Source organism: Hemiscyllium ocellatum, chromosome 12 (genome assembly GCF_020745735.1).
Source record: "Hemiscyllium ocellatum isolate sHemOce1 chromosome 12, sHemOce1.pat.X.cur, whole genome shotgun sequence".
NCBI classification, from domain to species: Eukaryota; Metazoa; Chordata; class Chondrichthyes; order Orectolobiformes; family Hemiscylliidae; genus Hemiscyllium; species Hemiscyllium ocellatum.
The window spans coordinates 56,223,845-56,249,939 of record NC_083412.1 but is presented as its reverse complement, the minus strand read 5'-3'; the positions used below and the strand labels follow the sequence as shown (position 1 = coordinate 56,249,939).

At 39.3% G+C, this 26,095-nt stretch overlaps 1 protein-coding gene across 3 annotated transcripts in view; it reads left to right on the top strand.

The window, feature by feature from the left end:
- Positions 1-19,185, top strand: part of slc35a5 (solute carrier family 35 member A5) — a 29,772-nt gene extending 10,587 nt beyond the window's left edge. For 2 of the 3 annotated variants that reach the window (XM_060833566.1, XM_060833565.1), the window contains exons 4-7: positions 4,044-4,177; positions 8,166-8,233; positions 14,210-14,996; positions 17,319-19,185. In XM_060833566.1, coding sequence (XP_060689549.1) covers positions 4,044-4,177; positions 8,166-8,233; positions 14,210-14,996; positions 17,319-17,387 — 1,058 coding nt within the window. In that variant the 3' untranslated portion in view covers positions 17,388-19,185. The remainder of the gene's footprint in view (positions 1-4,043; positions 4,178-8,165; positions 8,234-14,209; positions 14,997-17,318) is intronic. The other variant, XM_060833567.1, reaches the window with a different exon arrangement.
- Positions 19,186-26,095: the final 6,910 nt, after the last annotated feature.

The window sequence follows — 26,095 nt, the reverse complement described above, 5'->3', positions numbered from 1 at the left end:
GGCCATTCATGATTGATGGGCATTTCAATGCCACTTACCCACACTCTCCTGATAGCCTTTAATTCCTTGTGAGATTAAGAATTTATTAATCTCTGCCTTGAAGACATTTAACGTGCCGGCCTCCGTGGCAATGAATTCCACAGGCCCACCGCTCTCTGGCTGAAGAAATGTCTCCTCATTTCTGTTTTAAATTGATCCCCTCTAATTCTAAGGCTGTGCCTACGGGTCCTAGTATCACCACCTGACGGAAACAAATTCCCAGCCTCCTCCCTTTCTAAGCCATTCATTATCTTGTAAGTTTCTATTGAATCTCCTCATAACCTTCTAAACTCTAATGAATACAATCCCAGGATCCTCAGCTGTTCATTGTACGTTAGGCCTACCATTCCAGGGATCATCTGTGTGAATCTCCATGGGACACGCTCCAGTGCCAGTATGTCCTTGCTGAGGTGTGGGGCCCAAAACTGGACACAGTATTCTAAATGGGGTCTAACCAGAGCTTTATAAAGTCTCAGTAGCACATCACTGCTTTTATATTCCAGTCCTCTTGAGATAAATGACAACATTAGATTTGCTTTCTTAACCACAGACTCGATCTGCAAGTTAACCTTTAGAACATAGAACGTTACAGCACAGTACCGGCCCTTTGGCCCTCAATGTTGCGCTGACCTGTGAAATTAATCTGATGCTGATCTAACCTACCCCATTCCATTATTATCCATATGTATGTCCAATGCCCCTTTAAGTGCTCTTAACATTGGTGAGTTGCAAGCAGGCCGTTGCACAGCCCTACCGCTGAGTGAAGAAACTACCCCTGATATCTGTCCTAAATCTATCACCCTTCAATTTGAAGTTATGTCCCCTTGTGTTAACATTCACCAAGCAAGGAAAAAGCCTCTCACTGTCCACCCTATCTAACCCTCTGATTATGTAATACGTCTTGATTAAGTCATCTTTCAACCTTCTCTCCAAAGCTTCCACATCCTTCCAATAATGCGGTGACCAGAACTGCATGCAATATTCCAGGTGCGGCCTTACCAGTGTCTTGTACAGCTGAAGAATGTTGCTCCGAAACTCAATCCCCCTACCAATAAACGCCAACACACCGTATGCCTTCTTAACAACTCTATCAATCTGGGCGATAACTTTCAGGGATTTATGCACCTGGACACCGAGATCTCTCTGTTCATCTACACTTTAAGAATTTTACCATTAGCCCAGTACTCTGCATTTCTGATACTATTTCTGAAGTGAACTACCTCACACTTTTCCGCATTAAACTCCATTTGCCACTGGAAAATCTTGGACTAGCACTCTTGGATCCCTTTTTTCCTTTGGCTTTCTGAATTTTCTCACTTTATAGAAAATAGTCCATCCCTATATTCGTTTTTCCGAAGTGCAAGACCTCGCATTTGCTCATGTTGAATTTCATCAGCCATTTCTTGGATCACTCTCCTAAACTGTCTAAATCTTTCTGCAGCTCCCCACCTCCTCAGAACTACCTGTCTGTCCACCTAACTTCATATCATAGGCAAACTTCGCCAATATGCCTCAGTCCCTTCATCCAGATCATTAATATATAAAGTGAACAGCTGTGGCCCCAACACTGAACCCTGCGGGACACCTCTTGTCACTAGCTGCCATTCTGAAAAAGAACTTTTATCATAATTCTCTGCCTTCTGTCAAACAGCCAATCCTCATTCCGTGCCAGTAGCTCACCTTGAACACCACGGGCGCTCACCTTACTCAGCAGCCTCCCATGAGGCACCTTATCAAAGGCCTTTTGGAAGTCTAGATAGATAACATCCACCAAGTTTCCCTGGTCTAACCTACTTGTTACCTCTTCAAAGAATTCTATCACATTTGTCAGGCACGACTTTCCCTTACTAAATCCATGCTGACTTGTTCTAATCCGACCCTGCACTTCCAAGAATTTAGAAATGATGGATTCTAGAATTTTACCTACCACAAAGGTTAGGCTAATCTTTTGACTTGATCCTTTCTTGAACAAAGGGGTTACAACAACAACTTTCCAATCATCTGGGACTTTCCCTGACTCCAGTGATTTTTGAAAGATTTTCATTGTATTACTACTCTACATTATCTTAAAATGTTCACTCCTATCCCTTTGATTAAAATGGAACATTTTAAGTTAGTTAGGCATTCTGTTCCGGTGTTGGGAGAGGACAAATCCAGGCGTGGTGATGGTGGTGTGAGGGAATTTGCCTGTAAGGTGTGATTTTGTGTGTAAAACTATGTTAGGCTCTTGCTTGACTTGTCTGTGGAGCAGCTCTCCCAAATTTGGCACTACCCCAAATATTAGCGAGGAGACGCCTGCAGGACTAGGTTTACATTTTTCATTTCTGGTGCCAAGGTTGAAGCTGGGTGGTCCATCTGGTTTAAATCATTTCTTTAGACTTTTCAGCACTTGTTATACAATTGATTGGCTTGCTAGGCCATTTCAGATGGAGTTTTGCACATTGCTGTAGGTCTGGAGTCACATGTAGTCCAGATGAAGTAAAGGCAAAAGATTACCTTCTCTAGAGAACTTCAGTGAATGAGATAGATTTTTATTGGCAATCAATAATGGTCTCAGGATTGCCAATGGATTATCTCGTAATTAATTAAATGTAACTTATTAATTAAATGAAAGTATCTCCATCCGCCATAGTGGGATTTGCACATCAAGTTCTCAGAACATAGGTTGGATAAGTCACGTGAACCCGATCTTTAAAAATGGTCACCCGCGCTTTGCATTTGTAATCCAGGGTAGGTGGGCTGGTTTGGAAGTCAGGCCAGGTGACCCAGGAAGAGTTGAGGAGGCTACAAGTTCCCAAGGCATTTTGGGTGAAAGCTTGCCTTGAGGCTCTAGCACTGTGCACAGACATTAGAATAAAAGAATAAATGTAAAATATTGCTCCAGTTATCACACTTCGGTCACTACCCCTCAGTCCTATGGCCCATTCACCATGGACCCCCAAACTCTCATACAAACTTCATGCCTTTTTCTACCAACCAACCTTTCCCCTTCACCTACTATGTCAATTCACCCTGTATTTGTAAGTACTCATGCATGCAGGATTAAAAAAAATACAAGTTTTATTACTTAAAACTCTACTTTGCAGACTACACTAAGAAAAAAAGTGCTTTCACTCATAAAAGCAGATTTTGACATTTCATGACAGGTTGACATGTCTGGACAGGATGTGACTTGTTGGACAATTCCAAAAGATTTACGTAATTTTTGCAGAAAATCTGCTTCACTGTTAATAATCTTAAAAGCCCCATACCTCTTAATTCTCAAAACATCCCTGGACCCCAAGTAGTCCTAAGACCATATCCACAGGTGTACCTCAGACCTCCAAAACAATATCTTGGCTATTCAGAAAAAGATATGATTTGGAGATGCCGGTGTTGGCCTGGGGTGTACAAAGTTAAAAATCTCACAACACCAGGTTATTGTCCAACAGGTTTAATTGGAAGCACACTAGCTTTCGGAGCGATGCTTCTTCATTATGCGATGAAGAAAAAAGGTGATCAGAAAAAGATATGCTGAGAACAATGCGGCTCTTCTATAGTCTGATCTCCACATTCCAAATTTCAGACACAAAACCTGAACGGAATGGAACCAATGAATCATTTAACTGATCACCTGTCTCCACATGCACGCAGTGTGCACTGAACCCATGAACATTAGAATTGCCTGGTTCAAATGTCTTCTGGCATGTTTGCCCTTATGGAGACGCTTAGTAAAATCTGGGTCGAAGTCTCTATTTTCCACTAATACTGATTTAAAATTAATCAGTCGGAAAATGGTAACCAATACTTTATTTTAATTTCATACACTCTTACTTTCGGGAAGAGCTTAATTATCCCAGCATTTAGTTGAGATCAAGAACTCAGTGTGTGACAAACAAGCACAAACGTTTTAAAGCGTACTTCTGCACCAATAAGCTCCTTTAGGAATATATTGTATCTTAAATCTTAACGAGTTATCTTTATAAAATTCTTTTAAAAAATACTGATACATTCTTTCTCCTCAGAGGGACAGAAGTGCAAGAGTTTGGGATACTCTTCTTGTCGGAGTTTTCTTCGATTTATGAAATGGTCTGTTCCAGGGTTTCTCTACTTCTTGGATAATTTAATTACCTTTTATGTGCTAGTCTACCTCCAACCAGTAAGTATTTATTTTAAAATGCCATCAGCACAAAAATGTGACCCCTTGCATTCAGAATGAAAATATGGCCCACTAAACATAGAACTTCCTCACGTTTACTGGAAACAAAGTAAACTACAGAGGAACCTCAATTATCCGAACGAGATGGGCGGGCACTATTTCGTTCGGATAATTGATTATTTGGTTAATTGATTCAATGCCTTTCCTCTGGAGCTCAAAGTTTTCTGTTAAGTCCGCTCCTCATTCAGGAGATGCGCAGCACACTGCACGCAAGCCCCCACCCTCCCTGTCCGCCCTGCCCCCAACCCCATCCAACACCGTCCCATCCGGCCCCCAATCCCATCTAACACCGCACCCCGCCCACCCCCCCAGTCCCGTCCAACACTGCCCCAGCCTGCACCCCACGTCTGCCCCCACCTGCCCCACTGCCCCTAAACCTGTCCAACTCCACTCCCACCCCTGCCATCCCTCAAATCCTGTCCAACACCACCCCAGTCCCCCCTCAACCCCGCCCATCACCATTCCCTGCTTCCCATGCGCCCCCACCCCTGCTCCCCAACCCCATTCACCCCCCCCCCCCCCCCGCCTGCCCCCCAATCGTGGCCAACACCGCCCCCCTGATCATCCCACAATCCCATCCAATACTGCCCCGGCCGCCCCCAATCCCGTCCAACACTGCACCCCCGTCCACCCCGCCCCTTGCCCACTCCCACAACACCATCCCCCCACCCCCTGACCCTGCCCAACACCGCCCCTTCCACCCCAACCCCACCAGAAATGCCAAGAAGAGTTCTCTTCACAGTATCTGGTAATCGGTTACTCTCTGGCTATATGTGGTGCTTTATCCTTGCCACTCGGTGAGACTTTGCTGTGTGAAATTTCCTATCATGTGCATGCATTGCTATAGTGGCCGGTCATCAAAAATACTTCATGCATTGTGTCAAATTTTGTAAATGCTTCTTTCTATGAAGCAACTCTTTTTATAATTTTGTAAAATCTATGTTTAAAAAGTGCTATGTAAATACAATTGCGCCTTTAGGTAGATATTTGACATTGATGTCTTAGACCTAAATTTAAAGCTCACCCTGGATGAAAGGTTCTGTCTTCTGTTGCAGTGGCATTTGAAAAATTGGAAACAGAAATCAGAGATGCAAATTTTGTCTTAACTAGTTACTCAAAAACAGAAATTTCTAGAGAAGCTCAGTAGGACTGGCAGCATCTGTTGGGAGAAAACAGAGTTAATGCTTCACGTCTAGTGACCTTTCTTCAGAAATCTAGCTACTAGTTGGCTGTAATGAAAATTGGAAAATTGGACATTACTCTTCTCAGACTAGGCTTGAGACTGAGTAGACATAATGGACAAAATTGAGTTTTCAATTTCCCTACACTAACATCTTACATCATCTCAAATAGAAAATTAATGCAAAAACACTCAGCTTCTCTTGTTTCTCTAAGTGTATCCCATTCCAAATCCCCAGTCATTACCTTTTGCCCTAAATTGTGTATCAGTTCTCAGTACGTCACCCTGGCTTTCCAGCTCAGTTATATTTTCTTCACAGCACAATTTCCCCAATATCAGTGCAAATAGTGTGAAGTGCCTCAATCTTTAATGGACCTGACTTGAGTTTTAATAAACTTTCGTGTTTGTGGTAGCTTTATAATATTTTGTCAGACACATGTTTCTAATATGAGGCTTAGAAATGTTAAATAAAAGAAAAAAAGACAGATTATAGTATGGAATGTAATATTAGAACTTGTCATCAAATTGAAACTAAAAATAGAAATGGAAAGTACAGCAACAGTGGGTAGAGAGTTTTAACATTCTTCATCCCCCACTATCTTCATGCTAGTTTTCCAGCCCTTGCTCATTTTAATTATTTTTTAAATCAGTTTTGGTTTGAAGCTGTGGACTGTGAGCTGAAGATGACTTTTGGACTGTGGGTAACAGCTTATATTAATAGGAAAACAGACCAAACAAGATTGTATTTGTCCGTGAGGCCAGGCCAGGAAGTTAACTGCAGATTGGTTCCTGATAATAGTTCTGCAGACATTTCAACAATGGGGAAGTATAAACAGATAACAGAAATTGGCTGTTAATGAGGTCAGTCCCTGAGAATTGGTTCCAGCAAGTCTGGAACATACCTATTAACTAAAGCAAATGGCAGGTTGCATGGTAACTGTAGACATAATGTATCTTGGACTTTGTGGAGGATATGGTCAGTCTTTCAGGAATGGTCAGGATTTGCATTAGGTTTTGGAGTGTTTTCAGTGGGGGGAGAAACGGAATCTGGCTATTGATGCTACAGCAATAAGAAAACTGCCTAACGGGCGGCACAGTGGTTAGCACTGCTGCCTCACAGCGCCAGAGACCTGGGTTCAATTCCCGACTCAGGCGACTGACTGTGTCGAGTTTGCACATTCTCCCCGTGTCTGCATGGGTTTCCTCTGGGTGCTCCGGTTTCCTCCCACAGTCCAAAGATGTGCCGGTCAGGTGAATTGGCCATGCTAAATTGCCCGTAGTGTTAGGTAAAGGGATAAATGTAGGGGAATGGGTGGGTTGCGCTTTGTCGGGTGGGTGCGGACTTGTTGGGCCGAAGGCCCACTTTCCACACTGTAAGTAATCTAATCTAACACCGTGGCTCAGTGGTTAGCATTGCTGCCTTATAGCACTAGGGGCCTGAGTTTGATTCCAGCCTTGGGCAACTGTCTGCGTGGAATTTGCGCATTATTTCTGTATCTGCGTAGGTTTACTCTGGGGGCTCTGGATTCCTCCCACAGTCCAAAGATGTGCAGGTTAGGTGAATTGGCCATGCTAAATTGCCCATAGAGTTCAGGGATGTGTAAGGTAGGTGCATTAGTTAGGGGAAATGTAGAGTACTAGGGTAGGGGATCAGGTCTGGGTGGGATACTCTTCAGAGAGTCAGTGTGGACTGGTTGGGCCACATGGCCTGTTTCCACACTGTAGGGATTCTATGATTGTAACCTCCCTAATTAGCTCTTGGAAGCTCAGAGACTAGAGAACCAGGTTAGAAGTTTACTGCTTTTATCGGAATGAACTGAAAGAGTGACCCTGTTTGAGATCTTCAGTAAGACAACAAATTATCCATGTCTGTGAAATAATGCATCTTAAAACTATTTAAGTGATTTGGCCAGTTTTGTTGTTTTCTTTTACTTATCCCTTAAGTGTGGTTTTATTTTATCTATCTTTTGTATGAATAGAGCTGGAAACAACGCAGACAGTTGAAAGCGTGGACCAATTAGATTATTTTGTTTAATTTTTGCTCTAGTTAAGTAACTGTACTTTAAATAAATTACTAATTATCAAATATAGAGCTTAAATAAAAAGTTTAAAATGTTACTAATCCAAAAGTGCTAAATGATATAAAATTTCAATTGTATATTTATACTAGAGTTATAATCAGAATAAAATTAAAATATTTCATAATTATGGAGGAATAAATATTAAATCTTTTGTGTAAGCTACATACCCAGTATTGAGAATTGATAATTCGCAAAGTCTGAGAATGGTTATTCAAGAACTCTGGTTAGAAACCATTGGGCCCAATTTTGAAGGTCTTTGAAGGTTTTAATTTTACTGTCTTGCAAATATAGAAGCTGATTTGGTTTAGCTGTGTGACTTCATGTGAGACCAGTTTGTCATTTAGATGATTTCAGAAAATCTTCTCCCATTGAAGATTGTCATGATATATCTATTCTTGTGGAACTATGAAATATTTTCATTTTATTCCGTGATTATAATTCTAGCAGTTGATAAATATCCAGTTGAAATTTTATATCATTTAGCACTTTTGGACGAGTAACTTTTTAAACATTTTTATTTAAGCTCTACATTTTATAAACTATATATATGGGATTAAGAACCAGCTTTCATTCAAGCACTGAAATAATAGTTTATTTTAAAATACTGCAATTTGATTGAATTAGGTTGAAGTGTTAATGGCTAACTTGTCTTTTTTTATGATTTTAGGCGATGGCTGTCTTGTTGTCAAATTTTGTTATCATCACAACAGCTCTTCTGTTCAGGATTGTTCTAAAGTAAGTTAACTGGTTAATTCATGTAGCAACTTGCTAATCAAAGGGAGAGATTAACACATTTCCTTGAAGTAGAACAGAAAACTAATATCTATTTATACGGCAAAGAGGTTGGCCGAATCTACATAAATCTTTGTTGTAAGACTTCAGTAAACCTGTTGTTGGCTTTCACTGGAGTTAATTTAAAACTATAATTACTTTCTTCTTAGATTACACAATTACGAACTCCACATTAATGGTAATGGTAATTACAAGATTGAGAACAGAACAGATGAACTTGGTATTGCAGCAATTTTGCTTTGTCCTAACATGAAATCCATTGTAGAACAGCAACAATAACAGCATATGTTTGTATAGTGCCTTTAACAGAATAAATTGTTCGACAGTGTTCCACCGAGTCACACAAGAAGATATTAGATAAGGTGATTAAAATCTTGGTCAAAAAGGCATGTTTTACAGAAAAATGAGGGAAAGCCAAGTAGAGGAGGTTAGAAGGAACTTTGGAACATGAGGCCTAAGTAACTGAGGGCAACTAGGGAACAAGAGTTTGACATGGAGACTAAAAATAATGACTTAGGTCATCACTAGATCTAATTGGAGAATGTTTTGGTTCTCCAGTACAAGCTATATGGTAAGCAGTCTGATATTATAACAACAGTGGGAAGTTGAAAGAGAGGTGATGATGAATTAGGGTTGGATGCCATCAGGGAACATGGAAACTTACACTGTGCTTTTGGATGAGGTTGTCGAGGGGCAGCATATTGATGAGAAATAGAAAAGAGCCAAGAACTAATCCTCAGGGCTGTGACAAATTATAGTAATCTTTTACAAAATTCATTCATGGGATCTGCATCACTGGCTAAACTAGCATTTATTCTCCTCACTAATTGCCTTTGAGAAGGTGACGGTGAGGTGCCTTCCTGAATCACTGCAGTCCATTTGGTGTGGGTGTACCCTCAGTGCTTTTTGATAGGGAATTCCAGGATTTAGACTGAGCAATAATGAAGGAATATAATACCAAGACAGAGTTGCTTGGTGGGGAACTTGTAGGTAGTGATGTTCCCGTGCTGCTGCTGCTGTCCTTCTAGGTGGTATAAATCGCAGGTTTAGAAGTTCTGCAGTGCATATTACAGATTGTACACACAACGGCCACTCTTTATATTCGTGGTAAGGAGAGTGAATGTGAAATTTGGTGGAAATTTGTCCTGGATGGTGTTAAGCCTTGAATGTTGTTGAAGTTGCAAGTGAAAATTATTCCATTGTATTCCTGACTTTATAGATGTTTGACAGGGATTGTGGAGCCAGGAAGTGAAGAACTGCTTGCCTTTGAGCTGCTTCCAAGCTACAGCATTTATGTAGCTGGTTCAGTTCAGTGATAGTACCATAAACCTTCAAGTAATTACTGAAGGAACTCCTGCAGAGATGCCTTGGGACTGATGTGATTGACCACCAACAAGTGAAACCATCTTCCTTGTGCTATGGAAAGATTTTCTGATAATTCTCATTGACTCAAGTTTTGCTAGGGCCCCTTGAATGCAACACCCAGTAAAATATTTCCCTGATGGCAAGGGCAATCACTCATCTCATCTCTGGAGCAGCTTGGATCAGGGCACAGCTGCATTCTCTCTAATATTCTTAACTGGGCTGCATGGGCCTCCAAGGCAGGCTAACACTGATCCCTGTGCACAGAACAGAGGAGTGACTGTGCACACATGCAGCTGCATAGCTTAGTGGGAATGTTGGTTAATGCTTTTAAGTGGTACTTGTTCAGCAGTATCTGGATCACTACTGATCAGTTTGGATCCAGCCAAGAGGGCGCAGAACCTGTCCTATTACAGCATGGGTACCAACATGGGTAAATTCCAGAAATGTGCTGCAAGTAGGCATCCTGTCTTCCTGATGTAGAGGAAACCATGTTGACTGGAACAGATGCAGTAGATGACATTGGTGGAGGTACACGTAAATTTCTGTCAGATGTGGAAGGATTCTTTGGTGCCTTGGACGGAGGTGAGGGGAGTGGGGTGGGTGCAGGTTTTGCACTTCCTACAGTGGCAGGGTAAGGTGCTGGGAGTCAGGTGTGGGCTGGTGGGGGGAGGGGGGGGGTGCGGGGCATGGGGCGTGGATCTAACGAGGGAGTCACAGATGGAATGGTCTCTCTGGGACGCTGATAGGGGTGGGAGGGAAAAATATATCTCATGGTAGGGTCCGATCAGGGAAACAGGATGCATACTTGCGGATCAATTCAGGGAACATCTCTGGGACACCCGTACCAACCAATCTTACCGCCCTGTGGCTGAACACTTCAAGTCTCCCTTCTACTCCGCCAAGGACATGCAGGTCCTGTGCCTTTTCCTTTGCCAAACCCTCACCACCCACCTGGACAAAGAATGCCTCATATTTCCATCCTGGGACCCTGTAACCACACCAGATCAATGTGGATTTCACTAGTTCCCTCATTTCCCCTCTCCCAACATTATCCTAGTCCCAAGTTTCCAACTTGGCACCGCCCTCCTGGCTGAACCATCACATTTCCCATCTTGCACTCCACCCTCCTCTCCGACCTATCACCTTCTCTCTCACCCTCATCTACCTATTGCATTCTCAGCTAACATCCCCCACCCCTCCCCAACAACCTTCCTCCAATTATCTCTCAGGCCCCCAGCCCACAAGCCTCATTCCTACTAAAGGGCTTATGCCTGAAATGTCAATTCTCCTGCTCAGATGCTGACTGACCTGCTGTGCTTTTCCAGCATACATTCTCAGCCCTGCTTTCTAGCATCTGCAGTGCTCACTTTCTCCTAACATCATCAGTGAGCCTCCAATGAAGCACTGGTGTTAATGACCGGCTTTCTATTTATGTGTTTATGTTTCCTTGGGTTGGTGATGTCATTTCCTGTTGTTTTTCTCCTGGTGGTAAATGGTGTCCAAGTCAATGTGTTTATTGATAGAGTTCCAGTTGAAATGCCATGCTTCTAGAAATTTTCGTGCATGTCTCTGTTTGGCTTGTCCTAGGATGGATGTGTTGTCCCAGTCGAAATGGTGTCCTTTCTCATCCGAATGTCAGGATACTAGTGAGAGAGGGTCATGTCTTTTTGTGGCTAGTTGATGTTCATGTATCCTGGTGGCTACTTTTCTGCCTTAGTCCAACATAGTGTTTGTTACAGTTCTTGCAAGGTACTTTGTGAATGACATTAGTTTTGCTTGTTGTCTGTATAGGGTCTTTCAAGTTCATTAGCTGCTGTCTTAGTGTGTTGCTGGGTTTGTGGGCTACCATGATGCCAATGAGTCTGAGTAGTCTGGCAGTCATTTCCGAGGTGTCTTTGATGTAGGGGAAAGTGGCTAGGGTTTCTGGACGTGTTTTGTGTTTGTGTCTAATTGGTGGATTTTATTCATAGGGTACCTGTTCTTTTTGAATATGCTGAGTAATTATCTCTGTAATAACTGTGTAATTATCATTCCTGTCAGGCTATCTGCGACAAATTGATTGGTGAGGATGAGGTTAAGTGGGATTTTCCCCTCGATGCCCTCATCACTTGCCATCAGCCCAGCCTGGCAGCTCAGTTAGTAATGGTGCTACCAATCCACTTCTGATCATGGACATTGAAGCTGCCCACCAGTATACATTGTGTGTCCTTGCCATCCTTTTCTTCCAAATGCCATGTCACATCAGCCAAGAGGGAAGCATTAGGTAACAATCAGCAGAAGACTTCCTTGTGCATGTTTGACTGGATGCTATTATACTTCAGCAGATCTAGAGTAAATACTGAGGACTCCCAGGGCAACCTTCCTCCTAATTGTACACCACTGTGTCACTACCTCTGGATCTGGTCCGATTGTGGTATCTGGGCCATACTCTCACTCTCAGAATCATGACTTACAATGTCAAGCTTTTGGATTGCTCTCTCTATTTTGGCACAAGCATCCAGACTTTAATAAAGAGGACTTTGCAGGTTTGACAGCACTGGGTTTTTCTGTCATTATTTCCTCTGCTTAGGTTGATATCGACGGTTGTCCAGATTCATTCAGTGCATAAGACATTGTATCGAGACTGAAACCCGTTGCTTACACCATTTCAGTGGGAGTTATGAATCAGTCCACTGTGGATCTGGGTTCATATTCAGTCCAGACCAAGTAGGGATGTCAGATTTCTATTAGTGACATTAGTGAACTAGATGGGGTTTACTGACAATTGACAGTGATTACATGGTAGCCACAGCATTAGCGTCAGGCTCTGGATGACTAGCCTCGTAACATTACCCTTCATTATACCACTGACTATCCTGTAAATGACTTCAATAGAAAAGAAAGTCACGCTGGGTTCATGCATTGTTTAGATAATCCATGTCAAACATTGGTTGCTATAGGCTGAAATTTCTCCATATAAAACAAAGGTATATTGTTTAATCTGCTTTGGCTATTGCGCTCTAACAAGCCACACTTTAAACCAGTCTTTGCTGTTGTTTTGTTAGTGAACCATGAATTCTGATATACCCAAAACGACATCAGTTATCCGAACGAGACAGGTGGGAAGTATTTTATTCAGATAACTTTTCAGATAACTGATTGTTTGGTTAACAGATAATGTTTTTTCCAGGACCTTGAGATCTTGTTCAGATAATCCGAAATTTGTATAATTGACATTCGAATAACTGAGATTGTTCTGTGTATTATTTGCTTTAAACACGATTTTGGGGCATGTGATCCAGTTGTAAATCGATCAACTAGATTTGAACCTAAATTCATTTTATGTAAATAAAATTAGTTTTCCTTCCCAAAGAATTCTATTGAGAAATCAGTACAAATCAATTTTAAATAGTTTGAGTACATACAAAATCAAGTCATTAAATAGCCTATGCACTTTAGAATGATACAAGCTATTTCAATAAAGTAGACATGTGAAAGTTGAAAACTATTCAAGGAATTAATACAATATAAAGTATAGAAATTAAGGAATAAGGAGATACAAGTTTAATTAATATTTGGTGAATTGCATTTTGACATTAAGCTTATTAAAGTTTCTACCTTTTACAAAGTAATAATTGATTGTAGTAGTTGAGTTAACAACTTAATCCACCAGTTTTATGTTTTGAATTGTCTCAAGTTTTCTTTAGATTCTATCACCTCAGGGCGTATTTATTTTGTGGATTTTATTATGACTGCTAATGTTAAAAATGAAACTGTGCAGAGCCAGAAGACTGGTTCCATAAGATAATCTTAACTGTTATCTGAATTTGATTTGTGTAACCTTGCAAGGTTTGCACCGTTTTAACTGTATACACTGATACACATGATCCCTTATCATTTGTATTTATTTCCAAATTATAATTTTTAAAATATCTTTTTTATGGAAACATTATTTATGCTGTTACTTTGCATAATGTGGGGGTTGATTTAGCTCATTTGGCTGGATGGCTGGTTGGTTTGAGATGCAGAGTGACACCAATGGTGTGAGTTCAATTCCTTACTCGCTGAGGTTACCATGAAGGATTCTCTTTCTCATCCTCTCCCCTCACCCTGGGTGTGGTGACTCTCAGGTTGAACCACCACTAGTCATCTCTCTGTAATGAGAGACCAGCCCAATGGTCTGGTAAAACTGCTGTGACTCTACTACCCGCTGCTTATACCAGTCTGGTTATGCATTTTTGCTCTGGTCCTGTAGTGAGTTATTGTATTCACAAGAATCTAATATTGCATTGTGTGGGTGCCATACCGGCTCCCTGAAATCATTCTGGAGTCTTTTAAAAATGTCTTTGCTTAGCAAATGATAATTTCTGTCAAATCATAGTAATAGAGTCTGGCTATATTAAAAACAAATTGTTAAGTTGTTCCAAAATTCTGGTGTTTTTTGAGGTAAAAGTATTTTGCTTTTTGTGATAATGATGGGAGACTAAATGGCTTTTTACATCCCTTAATTATGTTCTTTCATCCACATCAAGCAAACTAAGCATGTAATAATAATGTGCTTCTATTTTCCAATAGGCGGCGCCTGTCCTCAGTGCAGTGGGCATCACTCGTGATTTTATTCCTTTCCATCGTAGCTCTCGTAGCAGGGTCTGGAGTAACCCAAAATGTTGTGGCAAAGCATACATTAAATCACACAATGCACTTTAATGCTTCGAATAGCTGCATTCCATTTGTTTCATCGCAGGATAAAAATTTACAGCATCAGTTGGAGATCAATTCCACGCTAATTTTATTACCAGCTTTGAAATGGAACATAAGTTCACTAAAAAGCTTTAACCTTGGATTTGGCCATCTCTTCATAATTATTCAGTGTTTTATCTCTTCCATGGCTAATATCTACAATGAGAAAATGCTGAAAGAAGGAGATCAGCTGACTGAAAGTATTTTTATCCAGAATAGTAAACTGTACCTTTTTGGAGTTATATTTAATAGTCTGCTATTACTACTTCGATCTAAATCCCGTGTCCACATCCAGAACTGTGGCTTCTTCTATGGACACAATATGTTTTCTGTGGCTTTAATTTTTATAACTGCTGCCTTTGGATTGTCTGTGGCTTTTATTCTGAAATTCAAAGACAACATGTTTCATGTCCTCACTGCCCAAATAATAACTGTCATTATTACTGCAGTATCTATCTTTACATTTGATTTTACACCTTCCTTGAGCTTCTTCTTAGAGGTTCCGGTGATATTGCTGACAATATTTATATACAATGCCAGCAGAATAAATGACCCTGCATACATGTTACAGCAAGAAAGATTCAAGGTTATAAATGGTGAACTTCTGGAACGTTCCAGTGGGGTGAGTAGTCCCTATGTTCTATTGCTCAAAGTAATCACAAAAGAAACAAAACCAATCTTCACCATTGTATTAATTATATTTTTATGCATTAATATATGCTAACCAAACTTAGAAATTCTTTCACTTTCATGTTACTGTTGATGATTTACAGTGTGAAGTTAGTAAGAAGTATTTGCATGCATATTGAGATACAAGTTGAAGATGGATGTGTTTTATGCACTCATTAGCAATTTTGTTTGTGGATTTTTTTTTAAACTTGCTCTTTTTTGGTCAGGGTTAACTTTAATGTTCTCCAAGACCTCTGCTGAAGTTGTTATATTTAATACATGACCAGAAATTTGATAAATTGAGTTACGTAAAAAGCAAGGTACCATCATATAATGCTGTCACAAATGAAAGTGAGATTAAAACAAATCCACTCATTAGTTTTTGGTATTTAATTATGAAAGGTTACAGGTCAGAAATAAAAAAGAACTGTAGATATCAGTCTGAATCTGAAACTAAAACAGCGAAATGCTAGAAATGCACATCAAGACAGAATGTAAAGGGAACCTACAGTTTGTTCCCATTGTGTTCTCTTTGAAGCCTTTCTCATTTAAATTTAGCCCCTTTTTCCTTTATATGTTATAACTTCTCAAGAATTAGAAAAACATTACAATAAAAAAGTTTTTTTTATCTCTAATGGTTTTCTCTTAAGTATTGCAGTTCATTAAACCCATTAATGTTCTTTGTGATCATCTGTTATTTCCCTATCTCACATTCCTTTTTCAGCTATAGATGCTTATCTTTTATTTGCTATTTATAATGAAGTGTTTTACCAGAAACATTAACCATTTACATTGAGGCTGACTAACTTCTTTCATATTTCCAAGATTTGTGTTTCATGAGTGAAACCACAGGCAGGTTGAGCATAGAATAGAATTAGATGATGGTACAGAATGGAAAGTACTTCTAGTCTTCACTGGTATCCTGAATGACTTCAGCTGGCTACTAAGAGGACAGAATTTATTTATCAGCAATGCATAGCTTTTGTGGTTCTCCAATATATACAATGCAAGTAGAATTTGACGAGGTTTGCAGACGAAACACATTAGTAGTAACAGTAGGAATACTTAGCTCACACTGCTGCATGTCATACCATTCTTTAACCAAGCAAGACTTCTTTCTGGAGACTTCTGACAGTTGACTGCTTTATCACGTATTAGCTGCCTGAGACTGAAATGAACCAACTAGTTCTTATTACCGCTGCAGCAATGCCACAAATCTGCTCTATGCTTCTGTGTTGCTCATTTTACTGGTGTTTCTGTAAACATGACGAATCTTCAGTTATGACTGCAGAAAAAGGTTTCCCTTAACAATTTTAATCTCACAATGCCATCATACAAGTTCAGAAGGTAGTGCTTCAGTTTCAAGAACACAAAAAATTATTCACTCACGTGAAACCTAAACCATACCAAAGAATTGCATTGAAAAATGGCAGTTAATTTGCTGAAGTTTTGCAAAGGAGGCATGACATTTAGAAACACTTCACAGAAGCAAAGGAGTGTTCAGCATTTTATTTGTTGCAAGAATAGTTTTATTTGTAACTAGATACCTTTTGTATCTTTTCATTGAAACTTGCAATATATTTGGCCTGCCATGTTATACGTTTTTTAAAATTAGATCTTTGAATAATAATACAATTTATCTTTCAAAAGTTGAAAATTAAATTCAAAAATGCCTATGCTCTCATCTTGGTAATATTGGAACTGTTTGACCATCTTAGTTAACACCAAACTTACCTTCAAAACCTCATACTGCATCCCATTAGCTCTGACAATTCCAGAATCCTCCTCAGATTCACCACTTTAACTGGGAGTTCACATTGTCCCATTCATGTAAAAATAAGACTTGCTAACACACATAACTACAAACAGTTGATATCTCCTGGGCTTATGGATCGATGGCCCTATTGTTTTTTTGGCTATTGTGCATGAACTGCAGAGTTTATACAAGTGTCATCAGTAAATGTAATGAGGCAATGTAATGTGAAGTTAACATAATGCATTTTGAGAAGTGAAATTCTACATATGTTGCAAATCTGAATGACAGCAGATGGTGGAAATACTTGGTAGGTCTGGCAGCATCTGTGGAGCAGCTAATATTATTAACATTCCAGATTGATGACCTTTTGCCAAAACTGAAACATTACCTCTCTTCCTGTCTCCACGTATGCTGCCAGAACTGAATGTTTCCAGCATTTTTTGTTTTTGCCTCTTGATTTTATTTAAACTATAAAGGCTGTTTTTTTTTCTCTCCCTCTTTCATTGTTTTAACTTTTAGGATGGTGAGGAATTGGAGAGATTGACCAAACCAAACACTGATTCAGAAACAGATGAAGATTCCTTCTAAAAATTGTTTTTAGTTTACAATCACAAATGATTCCTTTTTTAATGAATGTGAATTCGTACTTAACTTGCATTGACTTGGAAATGTAAGTCAGCCATTCTTCCATGGCCATTATCAGCATTGTGCAATCCCAGCCTTTTCAAGTCACAATTCCGGAATTACTGATTTGGCTTTAAATTAAGCTAACTCCGAAAAATCTTATGGTTAAATTGCACAAACTCAGATTTCCCAATTGATGCCAAAGGAACAGCACTCAATCTTACAGCTGCCTTGGTCTGTTTGTGGACCTTTTGAATAGCAACTTATGGTTACTAAAGACTCATCAGCGAGGGACCTCTATAAAGGATCTGAGACCTACAAGGAGCAGGATTAGCAGCACTACATCATCAACAGACCAGATTGAGGAATCTTTATGGAGAGACACAGCTTTAACCAGACAGTATTTTCATACAAATTTAATTCAATGTAAGATTATCTACTAAAAGCTGAAAAAAAAAGTTTGATAGTTAACATGGAATTGAAATAAAGGGAAGTATTAATTTTTTAAAAATTCTTTGATGACTAAATTCATAGTTTTTTTGGCATTAAATTTATTACACTCTTCAAAATTTCACACCAGAATGTGAAAGCCTGAACCTTTTCTGGTGTGTTTACTTGGTAACTAGTGACAGGTACTGTAACTTTACACCCTCTGGGTACTGCGTATGAAGGAGCAGAGCATCTCTGACAGCAACCTCCAGGTTTCTGTTTTTACTGTTCATGCACTGATAATTTTCCTGTTAATCCTGAGTAAAATCTCAACCATTACATATGCTCATATTTATTCCATTGCTCCTATTCTATTATATTTCAGTAATAGCATTTCTTATTATAGTAACAATTACTTGAAAATCTCTTACCATGAAAACAAATAATGAAAGTAACTGAACAAGTACTTTGTCTGCCTCTGTGACATGACATTGAAATAAATGTACTTGATTGTGCAAATATACTGTTGTAAAGTAGTACTCCAGTGTAGTTTAATGCCTATTTCAGGAGACTGTTATCTTGGTTGGTCTTGTTTCTGTATAGCTTTATAGCATTTCCAAATGAGGTCAGTTCTAATACTGGTAATTATTTGTGGAGTAATAATTTGGGAGGTACAATCCCTGAGTTCATTAAAAATAATGCAGTGTTTGTTAATGGAATGTGCCACCGTGTTGACTAGTTCCAGAATGTTTTGTTAAGCATTAATTTTGGATTAAATTGTAGATGAAAAGTAAAATTAAAAGTACTTGATTTAATTAGTGCGTATAAACTGAATTAAAAGATTAGTTGAATGACTATTAAATGAACTTTACAAAGCAAAGTACCTTGTTAAAAGCATTTTTCGTTGATATACGTGAGACTGTATGGATTCTGTGAATTTTTATTATAGTGCTTAAATGTACAAAGAATTCTAAAAATGTATTAATCATTTGTATTTAGTAAAACTTTCTGACAGTAAACAGCAGATCAAACATTTTCTAAATTTTGATCTGAAAAAATACAAAAGCAAGTACTGGATGCTAAAATAAAAACAATGTTGGAAATATTCAGTATGATTGATAGGATCTTTGGAATGGTATTTAAAATATTTCTCATTATTGTGTTAGAAACTATAAGGCTGTATACACGGGAACAAATTAACAGAAAACAGTGCAAAGTATAAGGTTAACTATAAAAGAAAACAAAATGAAGACAATCAATTACTCTGATTTTTGTTTCTGAAATGGTTTTAGCAGTTATTTTACCTTCTCAAAAATATTAAATAGGCATGCATCAATAGGTTTTCTAACAAAATTGTTTCTTAAATGACTTATTTTGTAATAAAATGATTAAGGTTACTTTTTTTTGTCTTTAATTACAATGATCAGTGTTTTGTTTTACTGAAAGATCTTTGTTTCTTATAAAAGCTTGGGTGAAATTGACATTTCTACCATCGACAATCCAACTTCACGCTGAGCTATGTGTCACAACCACTCTATGTGGGACAGAATAATAGAACTAGCAGTTCAAAACTGAGAATTCTTTACATTTTGGTGATCAGCAGGGGCAAAATTGTATACCAGAATAGTCAGGCATGCCCTTAACATCATGACCATCAAATCACATTGTTCAATGAGGAGCAGCATCAAACATTCGTAAAAATGACCTTGTTAAACCATGACATAGAATTCGGTTCTGAAGTCATTTCATGAAATGTTAGCTTATATGGAGAGAGAAGGAACCAGCATAGAATCAAACACTTTGGAATCAGACCCTTTAGCCCAAGTAATCCATGTCAACCAAGTTCCTAAATCAAACTAGTCCCATTTGTCTGCATTTGGCCCACATTCCTCTAAGTCCTTCCTATGCACGTACATGTCCAAATGTCACTTAAATGTTGAAATTGTCCCAGCCTCTACCACTACCTCTGGCAACTTGTTCACATATGCAAGATCCTCTGTGTAAGAAAAAAAAATTGCCCCTCAGGAGTCTTGAATCCTTCTCCTTTCACCTTAACCTTATGCCCTCTTGTTTTGGACTCTCCTACCTTAGAGAAATGACCTTGGTTGTACATCTTGACCTCATGGTCAAAATGTGTGGCACTGGAAAAGCACAGCAGGTCAGGCAGCATCTGAGGAGCAGTAGAATTGAAATAAGCCCAATGCCCCTTGTAATTTTATAAACCTCTTTAAGATCACCACTCAGACTCGTATGCTCCGGGGAAAAAGTTCCAAACAATCTAGCCTCCTTATAACTCAAACCCTCCAGTCCCGGTAATATCCTTGTAAATCTTTTTCACATCCTTTCCAGTTTAATAACTTCCTTCCTATAGCAGGCTGACCAGAATTGTACACTATTCCAAATGTTGCCTTACCAGTGTATTATATAGCCATAACATGATGTCTCAATTCCTGTACTCAGTGCTCTTACTGTGGAAGGCAAGTGTGCCAAATGTTTCTTCATCATTCTGTCTGCTTGTGGTACCATTTTCAAGGAACTATGTATCTGAATCTCTGGGTTTCTCTGTTCAGCAACAGTCCCCAGAGCCCTACCATTTACTAAGTTGTGCCCTGGTTTGGGTTACCAAAATGTAGCACCTTCCATTTATCAGAATTAAACTCCATATGCCATTTCTTGGCCCAGTTGATCAAGATTCATTGTACTATACTGTTTACTATACCACCAATTTTATTGTCATTTACAAACTTACTAACCATACCTCCTATATTCTCATCCATACCATCTTTATTAATGACAAAAAAAAAGTGGACCCAGCACCATTCCTCACAACATATTGCTGATCACAGGCCCCCAGTCTGTATAACAACCCTCTACCACCCTCCTCTGTCTCCTACCAGCACGCTAATTTTGTATTTAGTTAGTTTTCTCTGGATCCCATGTGATCTAACTTTACTAACCAGTCTATTATGCAGAACCTTGACTAAGACCTTGCTGAAGTCCACCTGGACAACATCTACTGCTCTGCCTTTATCTTTTTGGTCACCTCTTCCAAAAAAAAACTCAATCAAATTTGTGAGACATGATTTCCTATGCACAAAGCCATGCTGACTATCCCTGATCAGTCCTTATCTTTCCAAATGCATGTAGATTCTGTCTCTCAGAATCCCCTCACAACTTACTCATTACTGACATTAGAATCGCTAGTGTAGTTTCCTGGCTTTTCCATGCAGCCTTTCTTAATAATGGCACAACATTCACTACCCTCCAGTCTTCTAGGACCTGAACTGTGGCTGTTGATACAAATATCTCTACTAAGGGCCTCGCTATTTCTTCACTAATTTCCCAAAATGTCCTGGGATATGCTTCATCAGGTACCAAGTTAAATATATGCATTTTGAGACCTCCAGCACCATCTCTTCTGCAGTGTGGACTTCTTTTTTCAAGATATTACTATTTTGCGAAGTTTCCAAGCTTCTATGAATTCCATGGTAAAAACTGACTAGAAATATTTGTTCAGGATCTCGACAATCTGCTGTCGCTCCACATATTTGTCTCCCTAGTCATTCTTTAGCCCGTAATGTACTTGCAGAATCTCTTTGGATTTTCTTTTACCTTATCCACCAAAGCAATCTCATGTCCACTTTTAACCTGCCTGATTTCCCTGAAGTGTATTCCTACATCCCCTATCCTCAAGGGATTCACTTGATCCCAGCTGTCTAAATCTGACATATGCCTCCTATTTCTTGACCTCAATTTCAGAGCCTCAATGTCTCAAGTCATCCAGTGTTCCCTACTCCTGTCAGCATTGTTCTTCATGTTAACAGGAACGTGCTGTCTCTGAATTCTTGTTATCTCGTTCCAACTGTCCCTTTACCTGGGAGTAGCCTCCTCCAATAATTATTTGAAAGTTCATGTCTTAATACCACCAAAATTGGCCCTGCCCCAATTTGGAACCTTAACTTGTGGCCATCCTTTTCCATAACTATGTTAGACTAATAGGGTTGTGGTCACTGGTCCCAAAGTACTCCTTGACTAACACCTCAGTTATTTGCCCTACTTCATTTACCAAGAGGAGGTCGAATTTTGCCCCTTCTCTAGTAGGGCTAATCTACATGTTGATTGAGAAAGTTTTCTTTCACACACTTAAATTCCTCCCCATCCAAACCCTTAACACTATTGCAGTCCTAGTCTATGTTTGGAAAGTTAAAAACCTCTGCTATTATAATTCTTATTCTTATAGCTAAGTGTGATCGCTCTACAGTTTTGCTCCTTAATTTCCCACTGACTATTGGAGAGGCATATAGTATAATCCCATCAAAGTGATCACCCCTTTATTTCTCAGTTCCACCCATATAGCTTCACTGACTGCTCCCTCAGGAATATCCTCTCTAAGTACTGCCAAGATGTTTTCCCTAATCAAAAAAAACACACTTCCTCCTCTCTTGCTTCCTCTTCTATTCTTCCTATAGCATCGATACCCCAGAACATTAAGCTGCCAGTTCTGTCCCTCTCTTAGTCATGTTTAGCTACGATATTCCAGTTCCATGTTCCCATTGATGTTGTCAGTTTATCTGCCTTGCCTATCAGGCCTCTTACATCAAAATAAATGTTATGTTTTTATTACACAGAATTGTATGCATGCTAAACAATGGAAGTAACATTGCTACAGACAAAAACTAAGCAATCCTTCAATCAACTTCAAGTAGAGTAAAAACAAAACTTGCTAGAAATACTCAGCTGGTCTGGCATTGCGAAATTCAGAAAGGTCACCAACCTGAAACTCTCTAGTTCACATTTCAAGCATTTGTTTTGTTTTGGGATTGTTTGAAAACATTGCCATTTTGCGAAATGCTTAATAAAAATGTTAAATAATCAGGAGCAAGAGGGTCCTTAAATTGGACCATAGGATCCCTACAGTGGGGAAGTAGGCCATTCAGCCCTTTAGGTCCACACCGACCTCCTGAAGAGCAAACCACCCAAGCTATAACCCTGCATTTCCCATGGTTAACCAATGTAGCCTGCATAATTTAGCATAGCCAATTCACTTAACCTGCATGTCTTTGGACTGTGGGAGAAACCAGAGCAGACAGGAAACTCACACAGTCACAGGGAAAATGTGAAAACTCTTTACAGTCTGCCAAGGGTGGAATTTAACTCAGGTCCCTGGCACTGTGAGGCAGAAGTGCTGACTACTGAGCCATCATGGCACCCATTTTCATCAGTTCCCTTATCTAAGGATAGATATACAGTACTAGCATTGGAAGCAGAATAAAGAAACTCCACTAGGCTGAAACCAGTTATGGATGAACGGCTGTATGAGCTGAGGCTGAGGAAGTTGGGCCTATGCTCATTGGAATGTAGCAGAACAAGAAGTGACCTTACTGAAGCACACAAGGTTCTTAGAGGACTAGACAGAGTAGCTGTCAAAAAGTTGTTTCCTCTTGTGGGAGAATCTAGGACCAAAGGGCACAATCTAAGAATAGGGGGCCGTTTATTTGAGATAGAGCTAAAGCCGTGAGAAGGAAATTCTTCACCGAGAGTTGTGAATATCTGCAATTCTTTATCACAGTAGGATGTTGTGGCTGGGTTATTAAGTACATCCAAGGCTCAGATGAATAGATTTTTAATCTATTAGAATCAAGAGTTATGAGAATAAAGAAAGAAAGTGGAATCGATCAGATCAGTCATGAACTCATTGAATTGCAGAGTAGACTCAATGGGCGGAATGGTCTGCTTCTGCGTCTAATGGTCTTACGGATTTGACAGAACCCAGCATCCAACTTCAAACAGAAAAGGTGATTGGATAAACATCATTCATAGCATATTTTATCAAGACCCACATGCACCAACTCTTGATGTTATGTTGCAGTTTCTAGGATTGCCATGTGGACAGGCAGCATTATTGAGCTAATGGTTAAATGGGACATAGGGCTGGAAAGCTTCTATACTTTGGGAGCCTTTTGGGAGGTTGCCTTCATACGGATGAATGTAGCATTGATGAGGAATCAAAGGATTTAGATTTTCCATGAAATTCAAACTAATCACTTTGAAACCTTGGCAACCATTAACCACTATTAATATTCACTTTGATACAATTCAACAAAACGTGTGTAAAAGTTCTTTCGTGGTGAATTGTAATACTGTTATATCCAGTAGGTGGCACTAAATAACACTTCTAAATCATTCAGTTTATTCTGTTAAATAAAACTTATTATATTGATTTGGACATGGCAGTGTTGGACTGGAGTGTGGTGGTTGTGGAGTATAACATCGTAAAGACAGAATTTATAGTAAAAGTTCACAATGTGATGTAACTGAAATTATATATTGAAAAAGACCTGGATTGTTTGTTAAGTCTCTCATCTTTCAGAATGAACATGTTGGTTTCAGTTCTTTCATATGCAAATTGCAGAACTTTTTAAAAGTTACATTAACAAGTGCACTTTAACAATTGGTGTCATGTCGGTCCAGATAATGCATTTAGGGAGTGATGTACCCTGTGTGAGATTGTCTGTTCCACAATGGTCAGACTGATTCTAATCTAAAAAACAGATTTACAGAATTTTATGTGAATTCATGCAGTTTTTGAGCAAAATAAAATTAATTCTGCAAGTACAAATTCACCCCACAAACATATATGTGTGTGTGTGTGTGTGTGTGTGGGAGAGGGTAGCGGTTATAAGTGTAAATGAGTGTGAGTGTAAAGGGATATAAGTCTGTGAGAGTGTGCATGTAAGTGTGGGAGTGTATGTGTGAGTGTATGAGAGAGGGTCTGCGTGAATTTATGGGCCTGTAGGAGTGTGTGTAGGAGTGTTTGTGTGTCTGTGTCTGTGTATGTGTGCATGTCTGTGTGTCTGTGTAGTGCAGTGGGGTCACCTGTAATGTGACCTGAATACAAAGTCCAGGTTGAGGCCATTCCCATGGGTACCGAACTTGGCCACCAACCTCTGCTTGGCCACTTACAGACTTATACCCCTTTAAACTCACACTCTCACACATACACACACTCTCTCACAGACACTCATAACCACCCCACCCCCCCAGCACAGACACACACACACACACACACACACACACACACCCAGACATGGGGTGAATTTGTACTTGCAGAATTACATTTTATTTTGCTCAAAAACTGTATGAATCCATGTAAGATTCTGTAAATCCATTTTTTAGAATAGAATCTGTCTGAACATTGTGGCACAGCCAGCCTCACACAGGGCACCTCACACGTTCAATTCATCATCTGGGCTGCCATGACACCAATTGTTAAAGTTCACTTGAGAATGTAACTTTAGGAAAGTTCTGGGATTTACATATGAAAGAACTGAAACCAACATGTTCATTCTGAAAGGTGAGAAACTTAACAAACAATTCAGGTCTTTTTCAATATATAATTTCATTAAAACACACTGTAAACTTTTGCTATAAATTCTGTGTCTTACGATCTTATTCCCCACAACCACCTGATGAAGGAGCAGCGCTCCAAAAGCTAATGCTTCCAAATAAACTTGTTGGACTATAACCTGGTGTTGTGAGATTTTTAACTTTTATTATATTGCATTTATCAGGATTTGCTTTGGAATTAGTTTTGGTTTGGCTGTAAAACCAATTTTGGTATAGAAGGAGGTCGGCCTTATCTGTTGCAATGCTATTGCTGCCACTATGTTGTCCTTTATTATCTTTAGCCGTTCCTGGCAGCTCCTTAAAAAAATGTCTTCAATCAATTTAAAGTTGTATGGAAGTGTTCTATGCTGGTTTCAGAGAACATGTTAAATTGTCATACTTGAGCTGTTCAGGTTGTTAATAACGTTTCCATGGCAATGTACAAAGAATGGGGAGTTTGGCTCTTGTTCTAGCTAACATTCTTCCTTCGGTGAACCCCATCATTACAGATTAAATGTTGGTAGATCTTCCTACCTATTTATTAGCTGAAAAAATCCTTTGCTTCAAAGTGATTCAATATTAATACAGCTATTCCTATTTTCAACATACCTTGTCATACCTTTTTCAGGCAGAGAACAATCTAACCATTAATCTTGCATTAGTTACAATCAGCCCACAGAAAGGCATTGTTAAAGTCTGTGCCCACGTTTTCCAGAACTTTCATGTCTGAATCCTGCTGGTAAGATTTCTCTTCCTGCCACAGTTCTGAAATTGTTCTAATCAAAGTCCCAAATGAACCTGTGTGACCATGACCAGGAAAAGCTATCACTTCACATTCTTGTCAATCGCAGCATTTC